The 16,499-nt window shown below is 40.2% G+C and overlaps 1 protein-coding gene across 12 annotated transcripts in view; it reads right to left on the bottom strand.

Annotated features, from left to right (window-relative positions):
- Positions 1-571: 571 nt before the first annotated feature.
- Positions 572-16,499, bottom strand: part of LOC119896965 (C-type lectin domain family 4 member G-like) — a 317,840-nt gene continuing 301,912 nt past the window's right edge. For 6 of the 12 annotated variants that reach the window (XM_038710439.1, XM_038710446.1, XM_038710440.1 and 3 more), the window contains exons 5-7: positions 2,250-2,413; positions 1,174-1,277; positions 572-1,099 (exon numbers count right to left, since the gene is read on the bottom strand). In XM_038710439.1, coding sequence (XP_038566367.1) covers positions 964-1,099; positions 1,174-1,277; positions 2,250-2,413 — 404 coding nt within the window. In that variant the 3' untranslated portion in view covers positions 572-963. Of the gene's footprint in view, positions 1,100-1,173; positions 1,278-2,249; positions 2,414-2,514; positions 2,902-3,820; positions 3,941-4,914; positions 4,993-8,550; positions 8,711-16,499 lie in introns of those variants that run through there. The other 6 variants (XM_038710442.1, XM_038710449.1, XM_038710443.1 and 3 more) reach the window with 6 other exon arrangements.

Genomic DNA, 16,499 nt, shown 5'->3' with positions numbered 1-16,499 from the left:
GTTAAATGACATCTATAGATACAGACTTTATTATTCCCATCATGAAGGGCAATTTATTTGAGAAGCAAATAGTGAACTGCATCCTGTATGCAGACTTGCATGTACAAATCACCAGCAGTAAATATTGTGCTAGTACTAATATTGAACTACAAGAAGCCAGACACTTGCAAGCCATTAATTAGAGTGATGTAAAGCTTTTGATGGGACAGTTAAGTCTTAGAGAAGTTGTGGAGAGGGGGTCCAATTTGAGTTTTTTTGTCATAGGGCCCAAAATCAGTGGCCCTTGCCCACCTGTAACTGTCATTGGCTGTTAAAGTCTTTGCAGTGTTGATAACGCACAGCCTAAGCAGTCCTTCAGAATGCTCTGTATTACATGTACATGCATACTGTATGTATTAGTGAGAGGGACGGGGGAGTATCAGGGTGGGAGGGAAAAATCACAGTGTAAAATAGACTACACCACTGGATTCTTCCCTAATTACTGATAGGTGCTGTCCTGTGCTGATGATGATCGTGTGTGTAACAGGTTAATGACACTCAAATGGAGCAAACACACTGAGGTAACAGCTGCTTCTTAAACATGTCACAGCGTAACATATTTATTCACTAGCTGCTTTAAGATAGAAACATATAAGGCAGATAGAGAACATCAAACCTGTCACCTCTACATGCACATACACCTCTACATTTGGCTCTATCAAAGTAAAAGAAATCCATATTTGATGTTATTAGCACTTTAGCGCCCCCTGTTGACACTGTAGTTTTCTAAAAACTGATCAGTAATACAAAACTGTATTACATATATACACACACAAAGATCTGTCTTTTTTGTGCTGGCTAAATCCAGCAAATTCTTAAGTAGAATTTTACACATTTTCTTTTTTACAAGCCAGCTGATGTTATTGTACGCGTCATTCATCTGTGCAGACTATCCAGTAATCTCTTCAGTTCTGATTACAGATCTTAAACAGATAAAGCTTTCTTCTCACAGATCCATCGATGTTTCTCATCACACTTCACAGCTTTCCAGCTCTTGGAAGGTGTCCCTCCGACAGAAATCACACAATGAGCTTCACCAGAAGGTGGTCCTGTCAAGTAGCTGAGGAAAGAACGTGATGGTTAGATCCCAGCTGACACATTTTATTATTCATGGTGTTTAGAAAATCATCTTACTCTTGAGTCTTTAGAAAAGTTCCATTGATCCACGTCCAATTTCCAGCTTCAGCTCTCTGGCCAATCCAGTAGCCATAACTGCCCCAGTTAAAGTTGACATATTCCTGATATTCACAGAAAGACAATATCAGTTTATCATGTTTAACCACTGTACTGACAACAACACTCTGTGGCTTTAACTGTTTCTGACTTCATGCAGCTTCTTTTCTAAACCCTCTAAGGTGATGACGCATAGATTAGACGCTTGCCTTTAGTGTGGGAGACCTGGGTTCAATTCCCAATGTGAGACATCCACCATTGTGTCCCTGAGCAAGAAACTTAACCTCTAGTTGCTCCAGAGGCGTGCGACCTCTGACTTGCATAGCAATTGTAAGTTGCTTTGGATAAAAGTGTTAGCTAAATGTAAATATTCCACACATTGATCTCCATCCTTTTTTTATCATATACACAGAATCTCTAGTGTTATGAAAGTTTGTCTGAGGTTCTCCTGTGCAGGAATATCACATTATAGGTTTTGAGTTCACATTTATCATGCATGAAAATTTCAAGTACATTCCAGCTGTGTTAAGAAATACATACATTTTTATTTAGTGTTTTCATTTTTGTATAATATATATCATTTTCAATTACAATTAATTAGATCATCTCAGGGGGAGATTTTTAAAAGTCTACTTTAGTTTAAACTTTTAAAAATCAAAAGAACAAGGTTTACAGTGTACCAATGTTATATTTCACAGAGAAGAGAATGGTTTTTAGTTCTGCTTTGAAGATTTGACAGTTGTTGTTTAGTTAGTGGTGAATGCTGAGTTGATGGTGGGAAGTTTTCTACTTTAGTGGTTTTAAGCCACACTGTTTGTTCTCACACTGCTGCAGGTCACCTTTCATCAACGGACAGTCATTTTTATCATAATCAAATAGATTTGCCCGTTTTGTTTGTTTATTAACAGAGAGACAGTTATCAAATATTTAAACTCTGTACTTAAACACACTGTGGCCTACAGACTCAGTGTGTTCAGACAGAAAATACATTTTCATTTCATATAGGCTGTAATAAAAATGTTCAGTGTTCTCATTACCTTCTCCTTTTGATCAAGTTTAACAACCAGATCTGAAATCTTTCCTCTGCAGTTTTCTCGAGCTTCTTCCCAGGTTTTCTGACCAGGAACATCAGGGTTATTAATCGCATAGCAGCTGGATTCTGAGAGTGTCCAACCATCCTGACAAGCTTTACACGTTCTGTCTGAAACAACAGAGACAAACCAATAAACAACATTATATTGTTGATATTGTTATTAATATTGTCGGTTACTTTTTTACTTCATTAACAGGATCTGAACATACTTTGGTTTTCTTTTGGGCAGTAGGCATCAATGCTCCACTGAGCTTGACTGACGTTGAGCTCATTCCTCTCTGTCTTCAGCTCCTGGTTTTCTGCAGACAGCTTGGTGTTTTGTGATGTCAGGTTCTGGTTTTCTGCAGACAGCTTGGTGTTTTGTGATGTCAGGTTCTGGTTTTCTGCAGACAGGTTTGTGATGTTACTTTTTAAGACAGTATAGACTTGTGTCAGGTTCTCCAACTGGACTGTCAGATTGTTGTGTTCCCTCCTCAGGTTTTCATTTTCTGAGCTGAGTTTGTTGTTCTGGTTTGTCAGGTTTCCATTGAGAGCCAGTAGAATCGTTTGGTTTTCTTTCAGCTGATTCTGCTCACTCTCATGAATTAATGTAGCAACTGCAAATAGGAAATAAGCTTCTTGAGTGATAATAATGATGCAATTTTGTCTTTGTCACTTTCCCATTTTTGGAAGCTTTGTGTTACTTCAGGTTATTTAGACTTACGGAAGCTGTAGGTTCTTATCATGTTTCTTAAATTTATGAGATCAACAAATCCTCTGAAAAGACTAAATGTTTTCTGACTTCCTGAGCCCTTTGGTTCCTACTGACCCCTTAAATATTTGACATTGCCTAAAACAGCTGGGCACTGTAATTTTTCTCAGCTGAAATTGTGCACTAGCAGGCCTTTATGGTGTTCATTGTTGTGAAGGAACATGTCACCCAGTGCAACACTGTGACTCGCTGAAGTGTTAATAGTTAATAGTTTATAGACAATTGTGGGTCTCTATGGCACAGCCAGATAAGATCTATCAGGCTTTGATACACAGATATATTTGTTTGTAGGATCAATTCAGTGTTTGTTTGGGGCTGATCATGGAATATGTTGACAGCAATTCATTTGACTAATTGTTTAATTCCTTTTATGCATATGTAACGGAGTTAAAAATGCACTTTAATAATTCTTATTTCCAAATGTGCATCTGTGGATTTTATTTATCATTTAATGATTTTATTGAATATTTGTGAATTTTATCTCATTGAGTCCGTAGTGCTTTACATTGTTAAAAATATAAATCACATAAACAAGAACAGTCGTATTACTTACTGTCTATTGTCTACATTATGTCCAGAAATGAATTTTGTTTGAAACAGATTTAGACTAGAGGCAGAAATCTATAGGTAAAACAACCTGTTAATAGATCCGCTGGTTACGGTTTTAGTAATGTTACAGAGGAAAACTGGTGCTGTTATTCTTCAAGTTCTGCCTCATGTCTGAGTCTGAGGTACTGCATAGACTACCTGTTTTGTATACTTACTGTAGACACAGACTGCTATGATGCCCAACAGCAAAATGACACAAAGAATCCCCAAACAACAAGCCACCTGCTGATAGCAGCGACCTCTGCTGTTTGTTTTCTTGTCTGGCAAAAGTCCTGCTGAGAATAAACAACAGATATAATTAAGTCTGAGTTAACCAAATCAACTGGGTACTTTTCAAAGTCACAGGATTTTTACACCAAACTCTTAAACTTTGGTGTAAAAAGACTTAAAAAGTCAGAAAGTTAAAAACAGTAAAGATACCCACTTGATTTGACTAACTCAGACTGCTAAAAGCTTCTGATGAACTTTGGAACACATTTCTATACAGAACAAAGACTTTACATTTTGTCTCCCATCTCTTACAGTCGAAGCACATTACAAAGGAAATTATTACAGGCAGCAAAACATGTTTCAGTATTCACATGGGCACCTTGTTTAATGATGGACTTTAAAATGTGTGAACCTGTTCTTTAAGAAAAGTGCTTTTTGTCATTGTGCTAAAAGTAGCATTAGAAGCAGTAATAGAAGAATTGGTGGCAGTTGTAACAGCAGAATTTCTGTGGTTTTAGTGGCAGTAAAATAAATGTTGCAGTTGAAGCACTTGTCAAACACTTGGCAAAATACAGATTAGAAAATCTCAAAATATAAATTCCCTACTATGGCTTAAACTCCAAAAACAATGGATCCTACACTTCCCATAGTTCAAGGTGATTTTATCTTTTCACTAGAGCTTCCCTGCCTGTGAAACAGCAACATCTTTTTAAACTCCAGGAGGACGCTTTACCTGTTGCAGGTAAAGCAACAGTGAACACAGCTGTTGGTGACGATGCCATTCATACCATGGTGGTCTCTATCCGTAATTAACAAAGCGTCCTCCACAACAAGTCTTTGTTAAAATTAGCAGTCTCTAAGTTAAACTGAAGGCATCATCAGGTTATTGACAAAGCTCCTACTGTTTTCACAGGCTGAGCAGTACTCCTCATGACTCCCCTATTAGTTCCATTTTAATAGTTGTAACAACGATAAAGTAGAGGTAGAATTTGTAGCAGTAATAGTAGTATTACTAAAAATATTCTCAGTTGCAACTTACCATTTATGTCAGCAGTCTTTTCGGTTGTTTTGCTTCGCACCTTCACATCACTGTACACAGTTTCCTCCTCCTTATTAGCTGAAAGGTTGAAGAACACAATCTTGTGGTTAATTATTGTATGTGTGTGTTTTGTTTACATTTTAAAAGCTTTTACAGGTTTATTAGATTATTTGAATTTATTGCTATTGTCCCAGTATCTTCTGTTAGAATGAGAAATAATTCAGTGTTTTTCCCAGAACTGTATTCTGTGTAGACCTTCACAGGGCAGCTAAAACCCAAATTAACCAACTCTCACATTTAGCGGATCATGAAAGGGGAAACTCTGCATTTTATGGGAAACATTTTTAAAATAACCAGTTCATTACGAATGCTTCTGCCTGGTTTTAGACAGCTGTGGTCAGTGGAATCTCCAGTGTGGGTTACGTAAATGGGCACTATCAAACAAAAGCAAACTAAAACCCATCCGTTTACATCCAATATGTTCAATATGCATATGACATATACATGTTTTGGAGCAGCAGATTACAGCAACTGAGGTTAGGGCCAGTCCACTGGATTACAGTTAGTAAAAGATTCAAATTTTAAAGTAAATATTAATTCAGAAGACACAATCATTCTAAACAGTTTAACATTTACAGAGAACAGTTCACCACAATCAGTAGCGGCCTGGCCATCTGGAGAACCGTGACAGTGGGCCGCCTTCCTCAGCTTAAATTTTTGTACTAATAATGAAAAAGGTGGCAGAAGGTTGAGCAACACGGGCCAAACCCCCCACTCTTCTTGCCTGTTGGTCTATTCCATATGAACGTCAATGCAGCCCTTAGCCCCACCCCATCCATCCACCTCACTCACACCACAGTGACTCTGACAGCTGGAAAACAAGCTACAACTGAAAATGGAAAAACAGAGTTTAACTGAAATGCAAGTAAATGTACAAAAGTAACTGACTAGTTCTGTAGTAGTAGGTCCACAGACGCTAAGACCAGGAAGAGGAAGATGCCACAACCCGGTTCATGGGTGAAAGATTAAACAGAGAGGACATCGAAGCCACAGATAGTGTCATGGGGGGGTGTGTGGCTGCGTGAAGACTGAGGTGCAGACTAAAAGGCGAGGATGCAGTTCAAAAAGATATATTAACTCAAAAAACCAAACTGAAACAAGCTTATGTGGAAGCACAAGGTAAAGTCCAAACTGAGGTAAATCCAACAAACACAAGGTAATCCAAAGATCCAGGGAACCTTAACAACAGAGGATGTGACAAAGACTGAACAAAACTAAGGGCTTAAATACACAGGCAAATGAGCAAGGAGGGAAGCACAGCTGAAACACATCAGATACTCAAACAACAGGAAGCAAAGCTAGACAAGGACACATGAGTACTGAATACTACAAAGTAAAACAGAAGTAAAGTACACGGGAACACACTAGAACTGAGGCAAAGAACTAAAATGCAGGACTAAGACCTAAGATAAGAGACAAGACAGATACGAAGTAAACTTAAACATGCGAATGAGTAAAATAATAAACAAGGCTACACAGAGAAACACAGAACCACAAACAGACTTAAACAGGATCAACAAAACAAAGAGCAAACATGGGCAAAACAGTAGAACACAAGACATAGAACCAAAACAATACCAGAATCCTTAACTCATAACAGATGGTGCAGCTGAACAGTACAGTGTTCCCATACACTGATTTATTTGGGGTGGCCTGCGACAACATCAACGCTGACCGCCACATATTTATTTTCAATTGTTTTTACTAGGCCTATTAAAAATCTCTACAGAGCTGCGCGCATGTATTTGCGCACCACCTTATCTCTGTTCACTGCACAAATCTCTCCAACACAACGCTGTCAATGCTGGAGACTCACCACTTTTCAACACAAAGCGACAGACGTTTGCAGGCACGCAGTAACATCACAGTTAATATCGTGGGACATTTATGCAGCAAAACAAAACAAAAATAGTTTAAAACTAGACAGGTCAGAAAAAGGAAACTCTGCAGAGGAAACAGAATTCCCCTTTTAGCGTCTGAAATGTTTGCTCTGATGGAGCTCAGGATTGATCAGGAAGACGGCTGCTTTACTCCAGACTGTGTCTCTGTATGAACCTGGACTGTGTACGAGACCTTTTGGATGTGTTGAAAAACACAGCGTATTATTTAACATTAGATCCTGATGATCCTGTCAGCTTGTCGGGAGATTTAAATATGAAGTTATGCTGCTGTGGCTCGTGCGTAAATGCGCACGGCGTCTCTCTTCATGGGGAGACGCTTCACCCCGTTTCACACAACCTGAAATTTGCTAAACGTATTTATTGCGCGCACAATGTTGTCATGTGTTTCCCCAGGTCTGGACACTAACCATCGATGGGGGAACAGTTTTTCAACTTGAGGGTTGCAATAGTGTCATTTCCACTGGGAACATGCAAGCATTTGCTAAAAGTTCTCTGAAAATTAGCTTGCAACAACAAATGTTAGGCTAAATAACTAACAAATTCTATGAGAACTACTTGCACAATAGAAAAGCATGAAATGCAATGTAAATATAGAAGAAACAGATCTGCCTTGTCCAACAAAAGTAACTTAGGTTAAAAAAACAAGCAACTGATTACTGCATTATATTCAACAATATTTTTATATTCTGATTTGTAACCGGCCACATGCATTTTGTTTCCTTCATATAAATAAATACATTTTCCCATTAATTGGTGCAGAAAATGTCTCCAGAATGCAGGAAAGTAAGAGTTTAATGGTCAAAATTTTCTGGGGAGGATCTCCAGACCCCCCAATCAAATACCCTATTTCATCAATGAATATTTTTTCAAAATAGCATTGGAGTATCTTGTTGTCTTCGTGTTTTGTCACACAACTAATATGAGGCCTTAAATGTTCCCACCACTTCAGCTGCGTCCACATGGTCCTAAAGCCTTTATTTAAGTTGAGCTTGTTATCAATGTTTTAAATTCAAATTTGTTTTATTAATAGGCTATAGACTGAATATAATTATGGAGGTCTGGACCTCAGTGACCTCATAGCTGGTTATGGCCATGCCTTTTAAAAGTAGTAGCCTACTGCCATAGTGATCAATGGCTGTGATGCTGCTGGGTGGTTTATTAGAGGCTGGTCCTGTTTGTACGTGCCTGTATTAGCAGGGTGGCAGTGGTGGAGTATAAGGTGGATCGTTTTGGTGGCCCGGTCTGGATCAAAGTCCAGCGCTATTTTTGCTCACAGTCTGTCCAAAATTTCCAAAATGTCATGCTGCTCATTCTTTCTGTGGATACATCAACTTATTTTGCCAATATAGTAAATGGGGCCCCAATTTTTAATGTTTTCATGGTTGCACAACAAATGTTACTAACAGGATAATAAAATATTACTTTAATATTATTTCATATTCTGATCATTACAATTTCCACTTGTATATATTGTCCAGTTTTAAGTAAGAAGTCACATTATGATGATGATCACATTCAGGTCAGCCACCTAGAACAACCAGCTGGGCCGTGTGGGGGCCCAGGTAGATTGATGTGTAAACAAGGATACAGTATCTGATCCATATCAATGACATGATGGGTTTTAAGAAATCTTTCTTGATTTAAAAAATAAATGCATTAAAAAAACTGAACTTACCTTCAGGTGGGGAACGCTTGTTAGTTTTGAATACAACTGAAGCGTAGCTGACCTCCTCCTCCGCCATCGCTACAGTCCTTCTGTTGAGTTCTATCTGACTTGTAGACAGAATAACCACAGTTGTTAAACCACAGAGCATCGTCTTGGGGAACTGCTTGTTTCCTTTTTTTAGCTGGGTCTGTCACTCACAGCCTTAATATGAGCAACTTCTGTTTTTTGTTGAGAAAGAAAAAAATATAAAACCGTAAGAGAAAAACACTTCGCAAATATTTCCCAAATATACCCCAAATTCAGACACACAGAAACTCTCCTATTTACTGGGAGAAATGCCAGAATGCCAAATCATTGCAGCAAAATATATCTCCTCATGCCACGAACTGAGGACAAACAGTGGAAACTCAGAATAGACTGATAAATATTATAAATAATTGTACTATAAAATATTTAATTATTATTATTATTTTCATTTTTGTCATTTCAGTAATTGTTCCTTTATTTGTTTTTTGTTTTTTAATTTCACATTTGACACTGATTTTTTAGTTGTTTTTTTTTGTTTCTTGTCTATTAATACTACACACGTTTACTGTTTAATTTATTTATTCTTATTTTTTATTTATTTTTTTTACACACAAACACACACTTTTACTGTTTTATTTACTTTATTTTTAATTTATATATATATATATAAAAACTCTCACCCCTTGTGGGGTGGTATGTGTCATCCTCAAGCTCGGGTCCTCTACCAGAGGCCTGGGAGTTTGAGGGTTCTGCGCAGTATCTTAGCTGTTCCTAGGACTGCACTCTTCAGGACAGAGACCTCTGATGTTTTACCTGGAATCTGCTGCTACTCTCCCAGTTTTGGGGTCACAGCCCCCAGTGCTCCGATTACCACTGGCACCACTGTTGCTCTTACTTTCCACATCTTTTCTAGCTCCTCTTTCAGCCCTTGGTATTTCTCAAGCTTCTCGTGTTCCTTCTTCTTGATGTTGTTGTCGCTTGGGATTGCCACATCTATCACTGCAGCCTTCTTCTGCTGTTTGTCGATCAACATGATGTCTGGTTGGTTAGTCATCACCAGTTTGTCAGTCTGGATCTTGAAGTCCCAGTGCACCTGGGGTCCTGCCTGGTGTGGTAGATCCCGGCCTCTATTGATCTTGTACTGAGTGCCTGTTCTAGTACCATCACGATTAGTGCTTCTGTGCTGTCCTTCAGTTCAGCCTTTTCCAGCCACTGGTAGGATTTCTTGATTTCGGCCACTTCTTCTATTTGTCTGTGGTACATGCCGTGCAGCGGCTTGTCTCTCCATGAAGGTTCTTCATCTTCCTTGTCCTTACCCTCGGGTTTCTGCTGCCTGAGGTATTCACTAAGCCCTTCATCTTTGGGGTCATCTTCCTGCTGTACTCCTGGATCTTTGTTGTTTCATCCTGGACAGTGGTCTTGACACTCACTAGCCCTCAGCCTCCCTCATATTTGTGGTGAAACCCTCCATGCATTGTGAGGAGCTTTTTTGTCTTGATGTCAGTAGCCTCTATCTCCTCCTTTGGCCAGTTTATTATACCAGAGGGGTATCTGATGACTGGCAGGGCATGCAGGGTATGTGTTGATGGCTCGGATCTTGTTTTTCCCATTCAGCTGACTTTTAAGGAACTGCCATAATTTTTGCAGGTATTGGGCTGTGGCGGACTTCCTTGCTGCCTCCTCATGGTTTCTGTTAGCCTGCGGCACCCCAAGGTATTTGTAGCTGTCCTGAGCATCTGCAATGTGGCCTTCTGGTAGTTCAATCCCCTTGGTTCTGATCATCTTCGCTCTTTTTGATACCATGCGACCACACTTGTCCAGTCCGAACAACATTCCAATGTCATCGCTGTAGATCCTGGTAGTGTGGATCAGTGAGTCGATGTCTTGCTAATTTCTGTCATACAGCTTGATGTCATCCATGTAGAGCAGGTGACTGATGGTTGTTCCACTTCGGAACCGGTATCCGTAGCCAGTCTTTGTGATGATCTGGCTGAGGGGGTTCAGGCCTATGCAGAACAGCAGCGGGGATAGATCACCTTGGTATATGCCGCACTTGATGGTGACTTGTGCAATTGGCTTTGAGTTGGCTTCCAGACTTGTTTTCCACAGCCCCATTGATCTGGATGAAGGCTATTAGTGTCCTGTTGATTTTGTACATTTCCAAGCATTCTAGTATCCATGTATGTGGCATTGAGTCGTAAGCTTTCTTGTAGTCAATCCAGGCGGTGCACAGATTGGTCTGCCTGGTCTTGGTGCTTGGCTCCTCTGGTAATACTGCCCATTCCCTTCTGGGCCCTGTCCATGTATTGAGCCATGAGCCTACTCATCTTAGCCACTATGATGCCTGACAGGAGCTTCCATGTTGTGCAGAGGCAGGTTATTGGCCGGTAGTTGGATGGGATTGTTCCCTTCTGGGGGTCCTTCATGATCAGGACTGTCCATCCTTGGGTTAACCATTCTGGGTGGGTCCCATCCATCAGCAGTTGGTTCATTTGTGCTGCCAGACGTTTATGGAGTGCAGTTAGTTTCTTCAGCCAGTAGATGTGGATTATGTCAGGGCCTGGTGCTGTCAAGCTCTTCATACCTGCCACTCTTTCTTGGATGTCTGCCGTTGTAATGGTTACTGGATCTTGTTCTGGGAGATTACTGTGATCTGTTCTTAGATCCACTAGCCACTGAGCATTGGTGTTGTGGGATGCTTCTTTGTCCCATATGTTCTTCCAGTACTGTTCAGATTCCTGGGTGGATCTGATCTTGTGTTATTACCCTGTCACTGAGAGTACACTTTGGATGGTTCGGTGGGGAACATCTGGTTTATTCTCCTGGCTTCTGCTTCTCTCTTGTATCTTTTTAGGTGGGTAGCCAGATCAAGGCAACACGAAGAGACACACCCAAACAAACCCTTTTGTTTTATTTACTTTATTTAATGAACTGTATGAAATGAATTGTTCTTTTGTAGTTTATTTGTAACTTTGGCAATATTGTTGTTTTACATTCTTGCCAATAAAGCTGAATTGAATTGACGGGCTTTATGGAGACTGAACAATTTGCAGGTTCCTCTCTTAAATCACATCATATCTTGATATTCAACATTTCATTATTGTGGCCCTTTCAAAGTAGAAGAAAATCCACATTTGATGATAGTAACACTTTTAGTCTCTTTATTGTGATATTCAGTTCAATTCAATACAAATTTGCTCCATTGGTATGAATGTTAAGTACAGTATTCATCATCACACTTCACAGCATTCCATTTCTTGGAAGGTGTCCCTCTGATAGAAATCACACAATGAGCTTCAACAGAAGGTGGTTCTGTCCAGTAGCTGAGGAAAGAACGTGATGGTTAGATCCCAGCTGACACATTTTATTATTCATGGTGTTTAGAAAATCATCTTAGTCTTGTGTCTTTAGAAAAGTTCCAATGATCCAATCCGGTAGACTAATTGGCCACAGGGAAAATCAACATATTTTTGATGTTCACAGAAAGACAAAATCAGTTTATCATGTTTAACCACTGTACTGACAAAAACACTTTGTGTCTTTAACAGTTTCTGACTTCGTGCAGCTTCTTTTCTAAACCCTCTAAATCAGCTAAATAATCCACACATTGATCTCCATCCTTTTTTCATCATATACACAGAAAATACATTTGACATTTGTACTGTATATCTCTAATGTTATCAAGGTTTGTCTGAGGTTCTCCTGTGCAGGATTAGAATGCTATACATTTTGATCAAAGGAGTTAACATTTATTATGCACATTTCAAAGTACATTCCAAAGTTGTTTAAGCACATTTAAGAAATCCTTTACAAAATAAATTTCAATATATTGTTTTCATTTCTGTTTAAATTAAATCTTTAGTCCAAATATAAGTAATTAGATTACATCTCAGGGGGAGAAACGTTATATTTTAAACTGCTCTCTAAAAATCCCTCTGACTAAAAGAATGACGTTTACAGTGTACCAATTTTATATTTCACAGAGAAGAGAATGGTTTTTAGTTCTGCTTTGAAGTTGTGACAGTTGTTGTTTGGTTAGTGGTGAATGCTGAGTTGATGGCAAGTTTTCTACTTTAGTTGTTTAAAGCCACACTGTTTGTCTGCAGCAAACAATTTTCAACACAATTCAACGTCACACCATGATTACTAAACTCCACCACCTGCATGTGCCACCTCTCCTCATTCGCTGGATCCATAATTTCCTCATTGACAGACCACAGGCAGTGAGGGTGGGAAGCACTACATCCACCACCATTACTGTCAACACTGGAGCCCCCCAAGGCTGCGTCCTGAGCCCCTTTCTTTACACTCTCTACACCAATGACTGCATTAGCCCTTCTCCCATTACAAAATACTTCAAATACTCTGATGACTCAGCCATACTCGCCCTCCTCTCTGACACAGAATCAGTTACAGCATATCACCAATCCATTGCACACTTCACACAATGGTGTAAAGACAGTCACCTCCTCCTCAACATCACAAAGACAAAGGAACTCATCCTGGACATACGCCAGTGTTGTGAACAAACAGCGTGGATTTGTGCATTTTAAATCAAATACATTTGGACTACTCCAAATTCTTGGAGGAGGGGGTGAGATATCAACTCAACAGACAGTCGAAGCGACTCCAAAGAAGAGGTGAAAGGTTTGCTGTATCTGGTCTGATCGTAAAACTGGCCACCTTTGGCAGCAGCCGTGATAAGCCTCGGTGCCTGACTGTTAAAATGACAAAGGAACACTGACCAGAGATTAGCGTTCTCATGAACAGCCTATCAAAACTCTTCGTAAGAGAGGGCAGGAAACCCTAAACTGCCCCCACACGTGTAACCACGGCAACTGACCTTCTTGTCTTTTTAATTACCTCACATCAAAGGATATTCTCCTCTTCACGCGCAGGTGTGAGAAACTCGAGACGCCGGAGAAAGGACACATTCCTTTGTGTGGACAAGGAATACTGTCTCCTCATAACTTGCCATTATCTTGTTTAATTAAATAATCTTTTAGTTACTTGATTAGGTCTCTACACTCCATTTGAGTAGTTATGTTACCATGTTGGTGTTATTTGTTGTTGAAAAGAATCTAAATAAGTTAATTTTGCAGTGTTTTAATTTTCAGCTAGGTCACCTGACTTTATTCATTTTATGTGTAACCAAAGCTTTGTTCACAACACTTTCTGACACTTCCTTTAGAAATGATGATAAAGAAATGTCATCCTATACTATTAATTTTCCAGCTTGAATTTAAGGTTAAAAATGACTAAATTCCCCAGCTCCTAAGAAGATTGTTTTAGGATTAATCAGAGCTATCGTCATATAGCCCAAGCTCCCCCAAGTGAACAAAATAAGTATTACATGCCATCGTCTGAAATGCCCTTTAATGTATAAATGTCACTCTGTATTTATCTTGTCCATAATCTGATGTATCTTGCTTATATTCTCTAAGAACATGTAACCGCCAATATATCCAGAAAGCTAGTTAAGTTCCTCTCATCTGTGATTCCTATGAAATGCTAACCTTTTAAGGTCTAACTACTGATAATTGTTTTCCTTTTATCAAAAGCTTAAAACTAAGAATGGTATAACCGTTTGATAATTAAGGTTTGATTGTGGGAAGATATTTGATTACAATATGCGCAAATAGATTTTTCTTTTGATAAGACATTAAAAGTTAAAGAAAAGACAAGCCCTGCCTCAGGGGAACAAAGGACTGCCCTCTGGGAACCACGCCCCAACAGACAAAAACAGCGACACATGCGCGTGTTCGCTCTCTTGTCCTCTGCTTGCTCCTGACTCTCCAACGGCGCTTCGGCACGCGCCCAGCGCGCCCATCTCCCGGCAACGCCCTAAGATTCAACCCGGCGCAGCAAAGGCTTGTTCGTTTTCAAGCCACACACGCGAAGTGCTGCGACCTCAGATTTCCCTTTAACAGCAACTTTACTTGCGTTTTATTTTCTTTTGTTTTGTTAAAAGTTATCAGTCCGATCCTACTTTTGTTGAAAAACGAGGACAAACAGACGGTACAGCCCCTGTGCGCTGCTGAATCTCTGCTGGTAGCTACAACTATATTTTCTTTATAGGCTAGTGTTGGAGCATGACTTTAAATTACCCTTTTTAAACTATGTGTAGTCCTTGGTCCTGCGTGTTCTGTTAATCAGTTTTATTACAAGTAAATGAATAAAGCTTCCAGAGCTCTGGGTTTTGATTCTTCCTTTCCCTGACCACCAACAAGCTGGGTCAGTTCATGAAGTCTGACTCGCTATCTCTCCCTGACCCAGTATACATCTTCAAGTCATAAAAAGTGTAGGTCAGTGGATGATTGGCCCACGTCCTCTGACCCCAATGTTTCGTTCTCCGACTCCACGAATCACGATCGACCCATAAAGCATGGACAGCGGCCCATTGGGTAATTTTCTATACTAACATTGGGCTGGCCCAATCACATCTCTTACTAGCCCCCACCCCCTCAGCTCTCTGTTTCTTGCATTACAGCCCATTCTTCAGATGGCTGTTGCCAAATGCGCGAAAATAAGCGATATGTTTGTTTGCGGCTGGTGCTGCAGGTGTTAGGTTCCACTGAAAAGGATTCAAGTGCGGACGCAATGGTATGAGGACACAGGCTGAATTTATTAATGTGCACAGAGAGAGAGCCAAAGGGTTGGAGAGGTAGCGGGGATTTCCAGGCACGGAGAGAATCCGACGACGGTGTTTCTGGTTTCTGTCCGGGCGGACAGACAGGCAAGCGGGCTGAGAGCAGATAGGCAGCGACTCCGCACACGGGGTAACTGTGAGACGAAAAAACAAGACGTTAGGGGAGATCGCAGGAAGTACTCAACAAAATATGTAGAGTGGCCGGAGCAATATACCACTGTAGGTAAAGTGACGAACTGGCGACGAGTGGGAGCTGAACCAGAGCTTAAGACTGCAGGAGTTGATGAGGGTGATGAGCCACAGGTGCAGAGCGCTGCAGGTGGAGCTGAGCCAGGCCCGGACACGCCCATACACACACAGACAGGACAAGGCAGACACGACTGACAGAGGGAAACACTGGGAACACAAGGAAAAGAGGGGAAGGCGAAGCCAAACCATAACAGCAGGAGCTTCAACATCAGGAGTAAAAGAGCTGGGCAGAAGAGGAGTCACAAAGTGAGCAGAGTGAGAGAGAGAGCAGGAGGAGAATGGAGGTGAAGCGGTAAGCATGGAGTAGCTCAACCTGCAGGGAGGAAGGGTCATATACACTGGGGACATGTAGCCATCACTTTTTGAAAGCATTTGTTAAGCAAAAAATAATAATAAGCTACTGATTACTGCATAACATTTTATGATATTTTTACATTGTGAATTGTCACCTGCCACCTGAACTTTGTGCTTCCCTTTATAAAAATGACATTTCTACCACAAATTGGTGCAGAAAATGTCTCTAGAATGCAATTAATGCTCAAAATCTTCTGGAGGAGAACCACTAGACCCCCCTATTCAATATTTCTATTAGGTCTATTAAAATATACTCTTACCAATCTTGTGCAAAAGTCAATGTTTCATCACACCGAATGGACCGAGTGTATTGGCGAGGGGTGTCTGACCGATTTCGGTGGGCCGTCTCGGCCAAAAATGTCAGGGCCGATTTTTTTGTCCCAGTCCAGCCCTCTCCCTCCCCCATCTGCCTGTTTTCCTGTTCCAGTCTCCTTATCTGATCATGCAGAGACCCCCTGTAACTGCCCTTCTCCAAAAGTTTAATAAAGTTTTTTCTAGTTTAATAAATGATAGACCAACATATAAACTTCTACCTATAAAATAAATCAGAGATCAATATAAGAAAACACAATAATTTTGGTTACCCTGAGTAATATACAAATCATACTATCTCAACCCGATCGCATCTCATGCATCACATATACACGCTTTGGAAAAGTCGTGTCTATTGTACACAAAA

Source organism: Micropterus salmoides, unplaced genomic scaffold (assembly GCF_014851395.1).
Source record: "Micropterus salmoides isolate LMB-PRFRI ecotype aquatic unplaced genomic scaffold, ASM1485139v1 Ms_hic_scaffold_11, whole genome shotgun sequence".
Taxonomy (NCBI): domain Eukaryota; kingdom Metazoa; phylum Chordata; class Actinopteri; order Centrarchiformes; family Centrarchidae; genus Micropterus; species Micropterus salmoides.
This window is presented reverse-complemented; position numbering and strand designations above follow the sequence as displayed.